Below are 20,551 nucleotides of genomic sequence, written 5' to 3' on the forward strand. Positions count from 1 at the left end.
TTGAAAGGGCTGGTAACTGTGACAGCATGGAATTCAAAGGAGGCGATAGACAGATGGGTAAGGGGAGAAAGAGAGAATGACCACTTGGGAGAGATGAGGATCCCGGTGCCACCACCCCGCTGACCAGAAGCTCTCGGGGTGTGCGAGAACACGTGGGCGGACGAAGAGAGAGCAGTAGGAGTAGCAGTGTTGTCACATGTGATAAGACTGTGTGTGTGTGTAGTATGACTATACTTGAGACTCATGGTGTGTTGTAACATACAGGCAAACAGAGAAACACATCCATGCGAATGTGGTGTCCTCATAGTGCTGAACATACACTTCAGTTCAACAGTTAATCAACCCTAATACTACACACTACACAGCCCGACCTGTACTGTTATGTGTGTGTGTGTGTGTGTGTGTGTGTGTGTGTGTGTATGTGTGTGTGTGTGGTCATGTCTGCCTACAGTGTATCTACAGAGATATGCAGTACTGGGCATCTCTCCTCCTTCCTCCACAGTGACTGAATTCCAATGGAGAGAGTTTGGACCTAAATGACTATCTCTTTCTTCACCTGCTCTGTTTCCTTCCTTCACTGCTCTCTTTTTAAATCCCTCCATCTCTGCCAGGCTTTACAGGAATGTTTAAGCTCTCCCTCCTTCCTCTCCCTGATCCCTCCATGCCTTCTCTCCCTCCCTCCCATGCAGAGTGCTTTGTAGCGTTACATAATCAGCCTCTGGTTAGATGGTGGTATTTCCAGTGAGAGACCGAGGGCAGGCAAGACAACACAATGTTCGTCTTTTATGGGAAATATCCACAGTGGCACAAAGGCATATTATGATATAGTCATCCACCACCCTGAGGTTAGCTCCAGGAGAGAACATGTGTGTGTGTTGATGTTGTGGTGAGTAGTGTGTTGATGAAGAGTGTGTCCTGTCTGCAAGTGTGTGTATATGTGTGTGAGTTTGCGTGTGTGTGTGTGTGCGTGCGTGCGTGTTGATGGAGTAGGTGTCTGGTCTATAAGTGTGTGTGTGTGTGTGTGTGTGTGTGTGTGTGTGAGTGAGTGTGTGTTGATGGAGTAGGTGTCTGGTCTATAAGTGTGTGTGTGTGTTGATGGAGTGTGTGGTTCGTTTGTGAGTGCGTTAGACTGAGTTGTAATTAGTGGCTGTATCTATCTCTCTGCTGGGTAATTGCTAAAAAACCCTCAGGCTGTTTCTGAGGAAGATTATTATTCAACTTCTACAGTTATAAACTCCTTGTTATAGACCAGCAGGACATTACCTCACTGTTGCAGAACTTGCCTTTTACAGAACAGATACATGACTGTTACAGACCTGAAGGACATTACCTCTCTGCTAGACAGAACACACTAACTCCTTTAGTGCACCTTAGGACTGACAGAGGGCCGATATAGAAATGATATAAAATGAATATAGGACTGAGTGTACAAAACATTAGGAATACCTGTTCCTTCGATGACATAGACTGACCAGGTGAATCCAGGTGAAAGCTTATTGATCCCTTTTTGATGTCACCTGTTAAATCCATTTTGATCAGTGTAGATGAAGGGGAGGAGACAGATTAAATTAGGATTTTTAAGCCTTGAGACAATTGAGACATGGATTGTGTCTGTGTGCCATTCAGAGGGTGACTGGGCGAAACAAAAGATTTAAGTGCCTTTTAACCAGGCTGCATCACATACAGGCGTGATTGTGTGTCCCATAGGGCAGCACACAATTGGCCCAGCGTCGTCCAGGTTTGGACAGGGTAGGCCATCATTGTAAGGTGCCAGGTGCACAGGTTTGTGTCAAGAACTGCAATGCTGCTGTTTTTTTTTCATGCTCAACAGTTTCCCGTGTGTATCAAGAATGGTCCACCAACCATCCGACCAACTTGACACGACTGTGGGAAGCATTGGATTCAACATAGGCCAGCACCACTGTGGAACACTTTCGACACTTTGTAGAGTCCATGCACCAAAGAATTGAGGCTGTTCTGAGGGCAAAGGGGGGTGGTGCAATGCAAAACTAAGAAGGTGCTCCTTATGCTTTGTACACTCAGCATATATAGTACATATATAGGATTTAACATAGTACTGATATATGATTTAACATAGGACTGATATAGATTTTAATATAGGTCTGATATAGGGTTTAATATAGGGGTGATAAAGTGTTTAATATAGGGGTGATAAAGCATTTAATATAGGGGTGATATAGGAGTGATATAGAATTTAATATGGAAGTGATATAGGATGTAATATAGGAGTGATAAAGAGTTTAATATACAGTGGGGAGAACAAGTATTTGATACACTGTCGATTTTGCAGGTTTTCCTACTTACAAAGCATGTAGAGGTCTGTCATTTTTATTATAGGTACACTTCAAATGTGAGAGACGGAATCTAAAACAAAATCCAGAAAATCACATTGTATGATTTTTAAGTAATTCATTTGCATTTTATTGCATGACATAAGTATTTGATACATCAGAAAAGCAGAACTTAATATTTGGTACAGAAACCTTTGTTTGCAATTACAGAGATCATACGTTTCCTGTAGTTCTTGACCAGGTTTGCACACACTGCGGCAGGGATTTTGGCCCACTCCTCCAAACAGACCTTCTCCAGATCCTTCAGGTTTCGGGGCTGTCGCTGGGCAATACGGACTTTCAGCTCCCTCCAAAGATTTTCCATTGGGTTCAGGTCTGGAGACTGGCGAGACCACTCGAGGACCTTGAGATGCTTCTTACGGAGTCACTCCTTAGTTGCCCTGGCTGTGTGTTTTGGGTCGTTGTCATGCTGGAAGACCCAGCCACGACCCATCTTCAATGCTCTTACTGAGGGAAGGAGGTTGTTGGCCAAGATCTCACGATACGTGGCCCCATCCACCCTCCCCTTAATACGGTGCAGAAAAGCATCCCCAAAGAATGATGTTTCCACATTCATGCTACACGGTTGGGATGGTGTTCTTGGGGTTGTACTCATCCTTCTTCCTTCAAACACGGCGAGTGGAGTTTAGACCAAAAAGCTCTATTTTTGTCTCATCAGACAATATTACCTTCTCCCATTCCTCCTCTTGATCATCCAGATGGTCATTGGCAAACTTCAGACGGGCCTGGACATGTGCTGGCTTGAGCAGGGGGACCTTGCGTGCGCTGAAGGATTTTAATTCATGACGGCGTAGTGTGTTACTAATGGTTTTCTTTGAGACTGTGGTCCCAGCTCTCTTCAGGTCATTGACCAGGTCCTGCCGTGTTGATGATCAAATACTTATGTCATGCGATAAAATGCAAATGAATTACTTAAAAATCATAGAATGAGATTTTATGGATTTCTGTTTTAGATTCTGTCACTTACAGTTGAAGTGTACCTATGATAAAAAAATTACAGACCTCTACATGCTTTGTAAGTAGGAAAACCTGCAAAATCGGCAGTGTATCAAATACTTGTTCTCCCCACTGTAGGTCTGATATAGGGTTTAATATAGGACTGATGTAGGGTTTAATATAGGGTGATATAGGGTTTAATATAGGGTGATATAGGGATTAATATAAGGTGATATAGTGTCTGTCTTACCTGGTCTAGTAGCTGGTTGTAGAGTTCATGACAGTTGTCAAAGATGTATTTGTATGTTGAGTCCAGACAGGCTCTGACACAGTCCTTCACCACCATACTGGCTCTGGGAGGACTCTGTAGCTCCTGCACCTGTAATACAGATAGGAACAAAGTCAAAACACGCACGCACGCACACACACTTTAAAGTTGTACCTTTAGAATGGTGAATAATAAGGAATACATCTTCAAAAAATGGAAATAGACTTCTATCCGTGATTCTTTGAAACCTACTGTATACTGTCTGTGTGTTCAGGAGAACTTGTGTGCATGTGTGTGTGATTCAGAGGGGTTGGGTTACACACTTCGGTTGAACACACTTCGGCTGAATGCATTCAGTTGTGCAAATGACTAGGTATCCCCTTTCCCTTAATGTGCAGGGTGGCTGGAAGTGGGAGTGAAAGCGTCTGTAACATAAAGTGACAATTCTCATTCCTCCCCCCACGTCATCTCCCCTTCAGCTGCCATCTTAGTTACGCCTGGCCGCTCCATTCTGTGTACATCCGCCCCACACCACAACATAGCCTTCCTGAGTGGGAGTGGGATTCCACCGGTGTCTTAGTGTGTGTGTTTGTGTGCGTGTCGACCGGTTTTTGTGTGTGTGTGTGGGTGGGTGCATGCATGTGTTTGTGCCTGTGTATATGAAGCACAGCAATGGGCTGTTTTTAAACCTAGATAAATCAGCGTGCTGGCTGGGAACTGGGGGAGAGGATTACAGGGCGGGGATTGCACTGGGAGAGAGGGTGGTTAAAATGCTTCTCTAACTCACACACACACACACACACACACACACACACACACGTCACTTAGAGAATCAACAGAGTGTGTAACATCTGGAATCAGTATGGATAATTGTCACTAGTATGGAGAAACATAAGTCAGTCTATATGACTCATTGGGGCCTTCAGACAGACATATCTTATAGCATATTTGCTGCTGCTCCCTGCTCAGATGGATCTACAAAAATAATAGAATAATCAGTGTTTCTGCTTAGTGTGTGAGGGTGAGTGTGTGTATACATATATGTATATATATACTGTATATATATATATATATGTGTGTGTATGTGTGTGTGTGTGTGTATATGTATAGATGTGTATGTGTGTGTGTATACAGTTGAAGTCGAAAGTTTATACATACACCTCAGCCAAATACATTTCAACTCAGTTTTGCAAAATTCCTGACCTTAGGTCAGTTAGGGTCACCACTTCATTTTAAGAATGTGAAATATCAGAATACTAGTAGAGAGAATGATTTATTTCAGCTTTTATTTCTTTCATCACATTCCCAGTTGGTCAGAATACACTCAATTAGTATTTGGTAGCATTGCCTTAAACTTGTTTTACTTGGGTCAAATGTTTCAGGTAGACTGTGTGAATTTTGACCCATTCCTCCTGACAGAGCTGGTGTAAATGAGTCAGGTTTGTTGGCCTCCTTGTTCGTACACTCTTTTTCAGGTCTGCCCAATAATTTTCTATGGGATTGAGGTCAGGGCTTTGTGATGGCCACTCCATTACCTTGACTTTGTTGACCTGAAGCCAACTTTGGAAGTATGCTTGGGGTCATTGTCCAATTGGAAAGCCCATTTGCAACCAAGCTTTAACTTCCTGACTGATGTCTTGAGATGTTGCTTCAATATATCCACATAATTTTACTCCCTCATGATGCCATCTATTTTGTTAAGTGCACCAGTCCCTCCTGCAGCAAAGCAACCCCACAACATGATGCTTCCACCCCCGTGCTTCAAGGTTGGGATGGTGTTCTTCGGCTTGCAAGCATCCCCCTTTTTCCTCCAAACATAACAATGGTCATTATGGCCAAAGTTCTATTTTTGTTTCATCAAACCAGGGGACATTCGACCAAAAAGTACGATCTTTGTCCCCATGTGCAGTTGCAAACCGTAGTGGCTTTTATGGCGTTTTTTTGAGCAGCGGCTTCTTCCTTGCTACCCATTGTTTTAATAGGTCTTGGTTGATTTCTTTTGATTTTCCCATGATGTCAAGCAAAGGGGCACTGAGTTTGAAGGCAGGCCTTGAAATACATCCACAGGTACACCTCCAATTGACTAAAATTATGTCAATTAGCCTATCAGAAGCTTCTAAAGCCATGACATAATTTTCTGGAATTTTCCAAGCTGTTTAAAGGCACAGTCAACTTAATGTATGTAAACTTCTGACCCACTGGAATTGTGATACAGTGAATTACAAGTGAAATAATCTGTCTGTAAACAATTGTTGGGAAAATTAATTGTGTCATGCACAAAGTAGATGTCCAAACCGACTTGCCAAAACTATAGTTTGTTAACAAGACATTTGTGGAGTGGTTGAAAAATGAGTTTTAATGACTCCAACCTAAGTGTATGTAAACTTCTGACTTCAACTGTATGTCTAGTGGTTAGAGCGTTGGACTAGTAACCGGAAGGTTGCAAGTTCAAATCCCCGAACTGACAAGGTACAAATCTGTCATTCTGCCCCTGTACAGGCAGTTAACCCACTGTTCCTAGGCCGTCATTGAAAATAAGAAATTGTTCTTAACTGACTTGTGTAGTTAAATAAAGAATAATAATAAATATATATATATGTGTGTGTGTGTGTGTGTGTGTGGCCTGTTTATAACCATAATCAGTATTGACTATCACTGTAAAGCTAAGCAGTAAATGTACCAATATCCTACTTAATTGATAGGCATGCTTCTACTGCAATAAACTGTGAGTGTCACACACAGAGTGTGTACATACCTTCATCCTGAAGAAGGTGATGCTGGTGAGAAGGTCCACAGTTGACTTCAGGTCCTGGAGACGCTCTGGGTTACCAGCTGGGAAATTATCCTGCATGAGAAAATAATGAAGAGATTGGTTCTCTCTACCGCTCCCTTCTCATTATCCATCTCTCTACAGTTAAGGCTCTATTCAATCTGTATCACTGAAGTTACAGTTTTTTACAAGCACTAATTTCAGAACCTTGTGGTCATTTTTCAAAGCTCAAAACGGTCATAGGTCATGCCATCAGCTCTACAGACCTGATTTAGCTCAACAAGGAAGGTTACATTCAAACAGCGAATCATGTGGCTGCTTTCAACTCAATATATAGAGTATATAGAGTAGAGAGCTTTAGATATTGTTTGACCAAACATTAGAACAGGCATAATGAGTAATCTAAGATACTTTGACTGTGGTATGATTGTTGATGCTACACATGGTGATTCCAGCATCTCAGAAACAGCTGTCCTCCTGTGATTTTTACGCACTGCAGTCTCTAGAGTTTACAGAGAATGGTGTGATAAACAAAACACATTCAGTGAGCGATATTTCTGTGGGCAAAAACACCTTGTTAATGAGAGAGGTCAGAGGAGAATGTCCAGACTCATTCAAGCTAACAGAAAGGCAACAAATGCTCAAATAACAGCTGTTTAAAACAGTGGTGTGAAGAATGGCATCTCTTAACGTACAACACCATGAATAATTCAGGCTGTTGTGGAGGCAAAAGGGGGTCCTACCCAGTACTAGAAAGATGTACCTAATAAAGTGTACAGTAATGTCAAATCTGAAAACATGGTCTGGAAAAGTGGTACATGGGACCATAGAAACAGAGTCTGATAAAGAATGATGATGAAATTTTACATCCATAGATAATGTAGTCCAATTGGTTCATATTCCACGGTAATTGATGTTAATGGATCTCGTTATCCTGAAACTTTCATGATCTAAAAATGGAATGTTGTTTGTCAGTTTCCATAAAACTATGCATTAAGAGTAATGCAACAGTCACTTATCATTTTGATCAATTGTATCAATTGATAGTTAGATCATTGTAATGAAATGAATAGACAGTCATCTCAGATGTAATGTGTGAATTTCATTTTGAAATGGTAATAATTTGATGTTAAGTTGTGTCATTTTGAACAGGTGATTATAGTTTTGTGAGTTTTGTGTCTAGATTTTTGAAAAATGACATCAAGGTTCCGAAATTAGTGCCAAAGTGATTGTAAAAAAGTAAGTGTTACAGCATGATTGAAATTGGAAGGCAATGCTCTCGCGTTGAGACTGTATTAAACCCTGCATATGTCGGCTCAATGGGGAATCACCTTTACATTTCTATCACGCATCCTGGAACGCTTCGTCCATACAGACTGAATAGAGCTCTTCATTTGTAATGCGCTTTTCATCTAAAAACAATCCCAAAGATGTCACGTTCTGACCTTTATTTCCTTTGTTTTGTCATTATTTAGTATGGTCAGGGTGTGAGTTGGGGTGGGCAGTCTATGTTTGTTTTTCTATGATTTGGGTATTTCTATGTTCCGGCCTAGTATGGTTCTCAATCAGAGGCAGGTGTCATTAGTTGTCTCTGATTGAGAATCATACTTAGGTAGCATGGGTTTCACTGTGTGTTTGTGGGTGATTGTTCCTGTCTCTGTGTTTGCACCAGATAGGGCTGTTTTTGGTTTTCCACGTTTATTGTTTTGTAGTGTTCGTGGTTATCTTTATTTTAATAAAACATTAATCAATATAACCACGCTGTGTTTTGGTCCGCCTCTCCTTCAAGTAAAGAAAACCGTTGCAAAATAGCTACAGTGTGTGTATTAGGATAATGAAACGAGGGTCATAGACAACAAGAAATAGCTATAAAAATCAGTTATGAACTAACTAACACTACCCAACAGATTCACAAAGGGAAGCAGCAGCCAGTGGCAGTCTATTCCCCTCCTGGAAACATGCAGCATTATAGCTAGGTAGTGTACGGCCCTCAAGGTGGGATCAGGTGCTGAAGGCCACTCGTCTCACAACGCTGTATCCCACGCAGGCTCATAATTCATTCACACATTGATATTGATGATGGGACACATCTAGCCATCATCACTAAACGAGTTTGATGTCTGGTCTTTTAGTGTTAAAGCCCCATGGCCCTGTGTGATGGAAACCTCCCATTCATGCTCAGAGCAGCGTGACAGGAGAGCTTTCAACACACGTGCACCCTGATAGGCTGAGAAAAGGTGAACTATACATTACTGCCCCCCACCCTCCCCTTTACCACAGACTGGCACACACACACACACACACACACACACACACACACACACACACACACACACACACTCTAACCCTAACCACCAATAACACACAGACACTGATAACACACACACACACACTCCCTCAATAGGTTTTGCTCCCAAGTAACTTTGAGACCAAACCTAATGAACTCTAACCCTAACCATTAGACCAATAACTAAGATTGTTACTCAGTGTTTGACAGAGTCTAAAACGGGCCTGATAACTGTGTGCTCTGATCTGAGGAGGAACTGTTCTGATTTTTGTCTGCTCGGGGCTCAATAGGTTTTGCTGTACTGCCAGTGAGGGTTTAGAGTAGGCTGGTGAGGAAATGTCAGTGGATTCTTTACTGAGTCCGTTACAAAAAGTCAACATGAAATCTAAATGAACAGAAGGGCCACATCCCAAAAAGCACCCTATTCCCTATTGGGTTCACTACTTTAGACCAGGACCCATAAGGCTCTCATCAAAAGTAGTGCGCTACATATGGAATATGGTGCAATTTGGGACGCACACAAACTCTCTGTCAATCACAAAAGTAACCCAGTAGGATCATGGACTCAAAGACCGTGTATGAAAGCATCAATTCCGCTCAGTCGAGAATCACCGACAAAACTCATTCACTAAACCATCATTCAACTGTGTATTGTGTTTGCAGCTTTATTGTCCTTACTAAGAACAACATCTTACATATCCACCCAAACTAATATAAAATATCCATTCTCTAAAAAAACATCCCATATACAGTACCTCAATGTCTACCCTAAACAGACATCTTATACACCTCAACGTCTACCCTGAAACAACATCCTACCTAAACAGACATCTTATATACCTCAACGTCTACCCTGAAACAACATCCTACCTAAACAGACATCCTATATCACTCAGTATCTACCATAAACCATCACCATAGAAACCTAAACAGACATCCTATATCCCTCAGTATCTACCATAAACCATCACCATAGAAACCTAAACAGACATCTTATATACCTCAACGTCTACCCTGAAACAACATCCTACCTAAACAGACATCCTATATCCCTCAGTATCTACCATAAACCATCACCATAGAAACCTAAACAGACATCCTATATCCCTCAGTATCTACCATAAACCATCACCATAGAAACCTAAACAGACATCTTATATACCTCAACGTCTACCCTGAAACAACATCCTACCTAAACAGACATCCTATATCCCTCAGTATCTACCATAAACCATCACCATAGAAACCTAAACAGACATCCTATATCCCTCAGTATCTACCATAAACCATCACCATAGAAACCTAAACAGACATCTTATATACCTCAACGTCTACCCTGAAACTACATCCTAAACAGACATCCTATATCCCTCAGTATCTACCATAAACCATCACCATAGAAACCTAAACAGACATCTTATATACCTCAACGTCTACCCTGAAACAACATCCTACCTAAACAGACATCCTATATCCTACAGTATCTACCATAAACCATCACCATAGAAACCTAAACAGACATCCTATATCCCCCAGTATCTACCATAAACCATCACCATAGAAACCTAAACAGACATCCTATATCCATCAGTATCTACCATAAACCATCACCATAGAAACCTAAACAGACATTCTATATCCCTCAGTATCTACCATAAACCATCACCATAGAAACCTAAACAGACATCCTATATCCCTCAGTATCTACCATAAACCATCACCATAGAAACCTAAACAGACATCTTATATACCTCAACGTCTACCCTGAAACAACATCCTACCTAAACAGACATCCTATATCCCTCAGTATCTACCATAAACCATCACCATAGAAACCTAAACAGACATCCTATATCCCTCAGTATCTACCATAAACCATCACCATAGAAACCTAAACAGACATCCTATATCCCTCAGTATCTACCATAAACCATCACCATAGAAACCTAAACAGACATCCTATATCCCTCAGTATCTACCATAAACCATCACCATAGAAACCTAAACAGACATCCTATATCCCTCAGTATCTACCATAAACCATCACCATAGAAACCTAAACAGACATTCTATATCCCTCAGTATCTACCATAAACCATCACCATAGAAACGTAAATGAGCATTCCAGATCCCTCAGCCTCTACCATGTGTCACGTTGGTATGAAGATATTCGGGAGACAGGCACAGGAATGCATAATAGATTTTTTTTATTTTACCCAAATTACGGTGTGCCCTGTAAAGGCACAGGGGCGAAGACCAAACAAACACTATACAAAAACACAGGGTTGAAACCCAAACAAAAGAGTGAGGAGTACCTCAAATAAATAACACACTCGCACAATGATTAACACACAGGACGAGACCCGTTATCATCTGCTCAATCCACAATGGCATGGAAGCCAAAACACACAGCACAGGTACTCACACGCACCAACGGACATAGTAACAATAATCTACCCCCAATGGAAACCAAATGGCACACTTATACAAGTACTAATCAGTGGGAATAGGGAACAGGTGTCCGTAATGAAAGTTCCAGAGGGATCCATGACTCCGGGCCTCGAGGAAGATCACAGGGACGCAGTGCGGGTTAATCAGGACCCGATGCAGCTGCCTGAAGTTGGACCCGGAAGTTGTGGCGGCGTCGGACGGATCAGTAGCAGTGGCGTCAGATGGCCCAGTTGCAGCGGCGGCGGATGGACCCGTCATAGGACGGTCCATTCCTGCTGTCTCCCTTAATGGTCCATTATTCTGTCACGTTGGTATGAAGAGATTCGGGAGACAGGAATGTATCACCATTACAGGTATTTCCAGCCATTCCAATGAGCCCCTCCTCCGACTTAAAGTGTCCACTGTCTGAAACAACACTGTATCCCTGAGCACCTGCTGTGAATCACTGACAGCAGAGCCGACAGGGGACACCACAGAGGGACAAATCAGCTGTTACACCGTGTCGCTGCCTATTCGGACTCCCCTGACGAATACGTTTAAAAAGAGTGGGGGATACTCTCCCTCGGTTGGGCGATACTCTCTCTTTAGAGAAAAGCAAACTCAATCTGCTTCAGAATATCATTACGGAGAAATCCATACGCCGAGCGAGCGGAGAGACTGACTGGCCTGATCTGAATCTCATTACTGCACGACGACAAGGGGTGTGTGTGTGTGTGTGTGTGTGTGTGTGTGTGTGTGTGTGTGTGTGTGTGTGTGTGTGTGTGTGTGTCTGTGCAATCTGAAATGACAAGCACAGTGAAAAACTGCCCCGTCTCTGCAGCAGTCAGAAACAATGTGACATTTCCCGACTGCTTTCAATCAGTGTGAATAACACGACACCAGCAATCTGAAAAGACAAGCACAGTGAAAAACTGCCCCGCTCTCTGTCTTTACATCTATTACAACACAGTGAAAACCTGCCCCGCTCTCTGTCTTTACCTCTATAATCATACAGTGAAAACCTGCCCGCTCTCTGTCTTTACCTATTATCACACAGTGAAAACCTGCCCCGCTCTCTGTCTTTACCTCTATTATCACACAGTGAAAACCTGCCCCGCTCTCTGTATTTACCTCTATAATCACACAGTGAAAACCTGCCCCGCTCTCTGTCTTTACCTATTATCACACAGTAAAAACCTGCCCCGCTCTCTGTCTTTACCTCTATAATCACACAGTAAAAACCTGCCCCGCTCTCTGTCTTTACCTCTATAATCACACAGTGAAAACCTGCCCCGCTCTCTGTATTTACCTCTATAATCACACAGTGAAAAACCTGCCACCTCTCTGTCTTTACATCAATTATCACACAGTGAAAACCTGCCGTTGACTCTATAATCACACAGTGAAAAACCTGCCCCCCTTTCTGTCTTTACCTCTATGATCACGCAGTGAAAAACCTGCCCCGCTCTCTGTCTTTACCTCTATAATCACGCAGTGAAAAACCTGCCCCCTCTCTGTCTTTACCTCCTATAATCACGCAGTGAAAAACCTGCCCCCTCTCTGTATTTATCTCCATTATCACACAGTGAAAAACCTGCCCCGCTCTCGGTCTTTACCTCTATAATCACACAATGAAAAACCTGCCCTGCACAAGTCTAGTGGACAGGACTAGTGGACAGGACTAGTGGACAAGTCTAGTGGACAGGACTAGTGGACAGGACTAGTGAACAAGTCTAGTGGACAGGACTAGTGAACAAGTCTAGTGGACAGGACTAGTGGACAGGACTAGTGGACAAGTCTAGTGGACAAGTCTAGTGGACAGGACTAGTGGACAGGACAAGTGGACAGGACTAGTGGACAGGACTAGTGGACAGGACTAGTGGACAAGTCTAGTGGACAGGACTAGCGGAGATAGAAATCATTACAACCGTTCATCTCTAGGTACAACCCCTGGACAGATAATCCTATTATACATAGACACCCACTGTTTTACAACACTCTACAATACACACACACACACACACACACACACACACACACACACACACACACACAGAGTACAAACCCGGTACTTGGACAGATCAATCCTCAGAGAGTTGTGCAGCTGATCTAGAAGTTTGACAAACTTCTCTCTCTGTGAGAAAAACAGATATATAGATTTTTGTTAGTAAAGCAATCACACTGTGAGTTCAACTTAACTTTGAACTTCTAATTTAATAAAAAACAATTGAAAGGGTGGAATATTTTGTGTAGACAAGGAAACAAAAAACATAACAGTACTGATCAATATTCATGATTTCAGTCAGATGTTTTCAAATGCCCATAAACATTAGCTGAGAAGTGTGTGTGTGTGTGTGTGTGTGTAGGTGAGTGTGTGTGTGTGTGTGTGTAGGTGTGTGTGTGTGTGTGTAGGTGTGTGTAGGTGTGTGTGTAGATGTGTGTGTAGGTGTGTGTAGGTGTGTGTGTGTGTGTGTGTGTGTGTGTGTGTGTGTGTGTGTGTGTGTGTGTGTGTGTGTGTGTGTGTGTGTGTGTGTGTGTGTGTGTGTGTGTGTGTGTGTGTGTGTGTGTGTGTGTGTGTGCGCGCGTGTGTTCTCACCCCAAAGTTGGATGCAGCGAAGCGGTCGGAGGCAGAGATGTTGGTTGAGACGGTGGTGGTGTGGGCAAAGTAGGCGTTGATGTTGGCTAGCAGGTTACTCATCACCGCTGGGACCCCCGGACACATGTACTTAGAGGACAGACAGGAGAAATGCCTGGGGGAGAGAGGTGAGGGGAGGGAGGACGGGACAGAGAGTGGAAGGGAGGCAGAGAGAGAAGAAGGGAAAGAGAGGGGGAGAGAGGTGAGGGGAGGGAGGACAGGACAGAGAGTGGAAGGGAGGCAGAGAGAGGAAGGGGGAGAGAGGTGAGGGGAGGGAGGACAGGACAGAGAGTGGAAGGGAGGCAGAGAGAGAGGAAGGGAAAGAGAGGGGGAGAGAGGTGAGGACGGGACAGAGAGTGGAAGGGAGGCAGAGAGAGGAAGGGAAAGAGAGGGGAAGAGAGAGAGGGAAGGAGAGAGGGGGTGCGTGGGGAGAAAGGGAGAGAGAGAGAAAGATATCTAACTATTCTTTGAGTGTGATTTAAGTAGTAACTTTCCTTTAATCATGAGGAGGCAATTATTCAACTAGTATAGGAATGATATTAGAGATTAAATGAAAGAGTCAGACAGGCAGGGAGAGAGAGAGAGAGAGAGAGAGAGAGAGAGAGAGAGAGAGAGAGAGAGAGAGAGAGAGAGAATACAGAGGCAGACTATGCTCATTCACATTCTGCAAGTTGTAATGTCATGTGATTCCCAGCAGAGTGGAGCCAGCTTCAAGGTCAATAACAGGAAGATTAGAAAACTCTGAATGGAATTGTAATGTTCCTTTAAAACCGATACACACACATACACACACACAAACAAACATGCCGCCCCTCACTCCATTGTTCTTAGGAGCTGCTCCAAATACACCCCCCCCCCACACACACACACAGACAGGTATTCTGCCACTGTGTACTCTCTGTTTAAGGGCCGAATAGCATTCCAATTTGCTCTGTTTTTTTGTTTAATTATTTCCAATGTGTCAAGTAATTATATTTTTGTTTTCTCATGATTTGGTTGGGACTAACTGTGTTGCTGTCCTGGGGCTATGTGGGGTCTGTTTGTGTTTGTGAACAGAGGCCCAGGACCAGCTTGCCTAGGGGACTCTTCTCCAGGTTCATCTCTCTCTCTCTCTTGCTCTCTCTCTACCTACCACTCTTTCTATCTCACCCTCTCTTTATCTCTCTTCCCCACTCTCTCTCTCCCTCCCTCTCTCTCTCCGAGCTGAATCCATTAAACTAAACCTAAGTAGGTCATGGGAATAGTGAGAGAGAAGGAGAAGGCTGCCTCTTAACAGGTATCTATTCTGCTCGACAGTCAGGCATTGACTGTTAGGGTAGTGTCCCAAATGGCACCCTATTCTCTTTATAGTGCACTACCTTTGACCAGGACCCATGGGGCTATTAGGGAATAGGGTGGTGTTTGGGACACGGCCTTTATATGAGATAGTTTAATACTGATACAAGGAAAGGTTAACTTGAGGGGCATTTCAAAGGTTTTCAAAAATGAGCAGCCCATTTATCTGGAAGGACAGCCATTATTTATTAAATAGCCTTTCAAAACACAGCGAGTGAGACAAAAAAAATGGAGCGGGAGGGAGAGGGGGAGAGAGAGAGAGACACACACACACACACACAGATGCTCACATTGGAGAGCATAATTCATTACTGTGCTCTCAGCCTCCAGATTACCCAGAAGCACTTGCGGGAGGCAAGCATGGAGAGAGAACACTGAGAACCATGATGACTTCCTGTGAATTCCCTTTGTGGCTTTAGAGCGGACAGCACACGCACACGCACACGCACAGAGGCAGGCAGCCAGGCGCTTCCTTCTCTCTCACACACGCACACGCACAGAGGCAGGCAGCCAGGCGCTTCCTTCTCTCTCACACACACACACGCACACACACAGAGGCAGGCAGCCAGGCGCTTCCTTCTCTCTCACACACACACACGCACACACACAGAGGCAGGCAGCCAGGCGCTTCCTCACACACGCACACGCACAGAGGCAGGCAGCCAGGCTTCTCTCACACAGGCACACTCTGCAGCCAGGCGCTTCCTCTCTCACACATGAACCATAGAAATTGAATCCATGGATTCTATAGTTGTAACACTGAGGACATGGAGGCATGCTTTCCTGTATTACATCAGCACAGCAGTAAGCCTTCAGAGAACCAAGAGGAGAGAAAAGAGGGAGAAAGAGAGTGTCCTTACGTCATGGCCTGGTAGATGGACTCTACTCCGTATCTCATGGCGAACTCGTCCACTATCTCCTGGGACACGTCGTCATAGTAGACCTTCCACGCCTCCTCTCCTTTCACCTCTGGGATCTTCACCGCTCCACTGTTCTTTACCTCCGTCAGGTGGTGGAACAGGTTCTAAAGGAAGAGAGAAAGACAGGATGAAGAGAATAACATGAGAGAAGAGGAGTAGAGGGAGACAGTTCCTGGAACAGTTTCCATAGAGTGGACAAATCCTTCAGACCAGTTGGTGAGTATAGATGTCTTACCTCATGTAAACAGGTGTACTGGCCGTGGGGCGGAGCTACTTTCTCCTCTCCCTTCATCTCCACGTTGAGCTTCAATCTGATGGCTCCCGACACCATCGACTTATCAGTTCTCTTATCTGGAACACAGAACCAGATGCATCAGTTCTCTTATCTAGAGCACAGAACCAGACTTATCAGTGCTCTTATCTAGAACACAGAACCAGATGCATCAGTCCTCTTATCCAGAAAATGGTACCGGTCTTATCTAGAACATAAAAACAAACTTAACTAGAATATAGAAAAAGTCTAATCTAGAACATGGAAGCAGTCGGATCTGGAACATATAATCATTATCTAGAACATATAACCAGTCTAATATACAACATATAACCAGTTTTATAGAGAACATAGAACCAGTTCAATCTAGAAGTCTTATCTAGAACATGGAAGCAGTATGATCTGGAACATAGAACCAGTATTCTCTATAACATGAAAGCAGTCTGATCTGGAACATATAAAAATGATTCTCTAGAACATAGAACCAGTCTTATCTGAAAAATATAACCAGTCTTATCTGGAACATATAATCATTATTATCTAGAACATAGAAATATGATTCTCTAGAACATAAAACCAGTCTTATCTGGAACATATAATCATTATTATTATGATTATGATTATTATTATTATCTGGAACATGGAAGCAGAATGATCTGGAACATACCCAGGTTGTACCACACATCCATCTCCCCGCTGAGCATGCGGACCTCGATGATGGTCTGACCCAGGAAGTCGTCCGACTCTCGTTTGAAGTGTTGTTTCATGCGAGACTTGATGTCATCATCCTCATCCCACACACGCACCTTGATCCGGTCTGTAGCGTTGTGACACTCACTGGACAGCAAAGCACCATGTGTAGAAAAACAGCACCAGTAAAGTGAGTTAGTTTAGGGCGATATTAAAAAAAGACACAAGTCGCTATTATAATAAAAATACAATGATTATCAGAACACTTTGCTATTCCTATTCATTGCAGCTGCAGTGCTGGTTGTAGTGTGAGTGGGTGTAGGGAGAACACACATATTATGGCTTATATATTGACAGTGCTGAATAACAACATAAACACGCTGTATTTGTTGAGTCTCTTTAGTCATAGTTTTAACAGTTTTGAATTCTCACAGTATCAACGTTGCTGTGCGTTCAAGTTTTTTTTTATAGTCTATGGCTCGAGGAAACTGTGCAGACACAGTGATCTGAACTATCTTATTGGCCAGCGGTAGGCCTGTAGGTGCACTTGATTTCCTCTCTGGGCCTGTCGGGTAAGCAGAGTTCTACCGTCAGACACATGAAGAGGTTCAAAAAGGGGACACTTTCCCTTCACGTCATTAGGGCTGCTGAATCAAGTGCATCTGACGCCTACAACGCAAAAGGAATAGAAAAATGTGGAACGTAAGGCTTTATTGTTGTTGTTTTTATATAAATGCTTGGTGATTGACTAGGAATGTCTTGGAGATCGACCAGTCGATTGTGATCGATAGTTTGGTAACCACTGGTTTAGGGTGTCCAAACCTCATGCCTCATAATTCGTTCAAAAGTTATTGCCGTTTTTACCCTTGAAGGATGGCCCAAATTAGGGTGACTAAATCAGAGAAAAAAAGCTGTAAAAATCTAGAAAATAGCCGTTGAAGGTGAAAAGCTGTGTGGCCCTCTTCCCTCCTCCCTCCTCCCATCCTCTCTAGAGCCGCTCAGCTGTTTTATCTACTGGCAGCAGCTCTGACCTAACTTGATATGACCTCACACTATCCTGGAGCACAAACAGACCTGGAGACTCAGTGTAGTCACGTCACAGTCATATGTAATGGCTAGGGTTGGCATAGTGTGGGTGGCTCTTAGGTTAGGGTTGTCATTGGGGCTTCAAAGGCTTGGGAGTGGTCTGGAGTTGTCCTCTCTGCTAGATGTATGTGGGAAATGAAAGACCTGGAAGGAGGAGAGAGAGGAGAATGAAAGAGAGTAGAGGAACAGAGAGGAGAGGGTGAGAAGAGTAAAAGTAAAGTAGAGAAGAATAGAATAGACGAGAGTAAAGGGAGATGAGAGGGGGGAGGGGCCAGGAGAGAAGAGGGAGAGTCAAGGGAGATGAGAGGGGGAGGGGCCAGTAGAGAAGAGAAGAGGAGAGGAGAGTCAAGGGAGATGAGAGGGTGGAGGGGCCAGGAGAGAAGAGGAGAGGAGACGGGAGAGGGGCCAGGAGAGGAGAGGAGCGGAGCGGAGAGGAGAGTCAAGGGAGATGAGAGGGGGGAGGGCCCAGGAGAGGAGAGGAGAGTAGAAGAGAGGGGCCAGGAGAGGAGAGGAGAGGAGAGGAGAGGAGAAGGAGAAGAAGGAGGAGGAGATGTGAGGGGAATGTCTGTCAGGTGGGATTGACATCATTCAGCCCCACCGGCTCTCTTTAGGAAACCCTGCTGTAATGTTCCCCCACTCAAGGGTGTGTGCGTGTGTGTGTGTGTGTGTGTGTGTGTGTGTGTGTGTGTGTGTGTGTGTGTGTGTGTGTGTCTGTGTGTGCGTGTGTGCGTGTGTGTGTGTGCGTGTGTGTGTGTGTGTGTGTGCGTGAGTGTGTGTGTGTGTGTGTGTTAGTGGCACCCACAGATGGATGTCCCTGCCAGGCAGAGAGCTAAGATTCCAAGACCCTGTCACATGGCATGAGGATAACATCTTTTCTTTCTGTCTCTCTGTCTTGTTTTCTCTCTGTCTCTCGGTCTTGTTTTCTTGCTGTCTCTTTGTCTTGCTGTCTCCCTGTCTTGTTTTCTCTTGTCTCTCTGTCTCTCTGTCTAGTTCTCTCTTTGTCTCTGTCTCTCTTGTTTTCTCTCCCTCTGTCTCTGTCTCTCTCTCTCTCTGTTTCTGTATCTCATTCTCAATCTTTCTCTCCCTCTTTCTATCTCCATTTTGTTTGCACAGGAGGCAAGAGTGAGCAGTGTAACTCTATCTGCGTCGCATTCTGTGGTTTCTCATTAACACTATAGATTCGGACACACGCATACACGCGCACACACACACTAACACAAACACACGCACGCACACACACACACACACACACACACACACACACACACACACACATACACACACACAGATCCTCCATCAGCAGACAGAGAACATGGTGGAAGGCAGCTCTAACAAAGCCTCTTTGTCTCCTAGATATATTCTATATATGGTATATATGGTATTCTAATCACCAGCGCTATGGTTTCTATGGAAACGGGGTGCATGATTTATCTTTATCTATGTATGTCTTTATTTAAACCTGGAATCCATACTTGATGAAACTGCCACATTCATTGGTAATATTACAACAAAAGTTATTTCAAACAACAAACACATTTTCTTGTCTCTGACATTAGTGCACATCATTAGTGCACATCACTTCCCGCGACATAGAAAAGCAGAGGATGTTTTGCAACATAATGTGTTCAGGATGCTGGATGATCCTCCTCTCTTTTATCATCAAAACAAAAACAGCAACAATTGCGGCTGTGGTGAACAATGGTGCTGTTCAACCTGACGCGTATTTCAGCTTGAATTCCATATAGGATACTGCAGATACTGTGATGTATTTATACAACAATAGGATATACTGGCTTTAGAACAGACTCCTTAAGCCTCATGACGTTGATGTGAAATGTGTTGTTCATAGTGCTATAGTGTTGTTTTACAGAAAGCCATATTCCAGTGTTCTAGGTGGTGTTAGATAATATCATTAGTTCTCGGTTCTCTGTGTACCTTAAATCAACATGATCAACATCACAATCAACATGACAGTCTGTCACCACTCAGAGTTCAGAGTTCAGACTCATAGAGAGCCAGATTAAAACCATAATACCTTCTCTAATGGCACCACGGGTCAATCTCTACATAGCACAACAGCACTAAACATCATCAAAAGTTCCCTCTCCATTTTAGAAGTTGTTGTTTATTTAAAAAGGGCCTGAGCTAACATGGGTTAGCTTCATAATACTTTCAGTAAACTCAAACAAAGCTGTACACTCAAAGCTGGGGGTGAAATGAAGCTTGGAATTCAGGCAAAAGAGTTCAATTTTGGTTTCATCAGGTCAGAGAATCTTGTTTCTCATGGCCTGAGAGTCCTTTAAGTGCTGAGACTGCACTTGTGAAGGTGGTAAATGACCTTTTAATGGCATCAGACCGAGGCTCTGCATCTGTCGTCGTGCTCCTAGACCTTAGCGTTGCTTTTGATACCATCGATCACTACATTCTTTCGGAGAGATTGGAAACCCAAATTGGTGTACACGGACAAGTTCTGGCCTGGTTTAGATCTTATCTGTCGGAAAGATATCAGTTTGTCTCTGTGAATGGTTTGTCCTCTGGCAAATCGGTGTTC

General features: G+C 43.5%; 1 protein-coding gene across 1 annotated transcript in view; it reads right to left on the reverse strand.

Moving 5' to 3' along the window:
• Positions 1-20,551, reverse strand: part of LOC135556793 (protein unc-13 homolog C-like) — a 197,187-nt gene that overhangs the window by 109,894 nt on the left and 66,742 nt on the right. The window contains exons 11-17 of the mRNA XM_064990238.1: positions 16,892-17,061; positions 16,189-16,304; positions 15,894-16,057; positions 13,660-13,813; positions 13,129-13,197; positions 6,332-6,421; positions 3,559-3,687 (exon numbers count right to left, since the gene is read on the reverse strand). Coding sequence (XP_064846310.1) covers positions 3,559-3,687; positions 6,332-6,421; positions 13,129-13,197; positions 13,660-13,813; positions 15,894-16,057; positions 16,189-16,304; positions 16,892-17,061 — 892 coding nt within the window. The remainder of the gene's footprint in view (positions 1-3,558; positions 3,688-6,331; positions 6,422-13,128; positions 13,198-13,659; positions 13,814-15,893; positions 16,058-16,188; positions 16,305-16,891; positions 17,062-20,551) is intronic.

Source organism: Oncorhynchus masou, chromosome 2, assembly GCF_036934945.1.
Source record: "Oncorhynchus masou masou isolate Uvic2021 chromosome 2, UVic_Omas_1.1, whole genome shotgun sequence".
Lineage (NCBI taxonomy): Eukaryota > Metazoa > Chordata > Actinopteri > Salmoniformes > Salmonidae > Oncorhynchus > Oncorhynchus masou.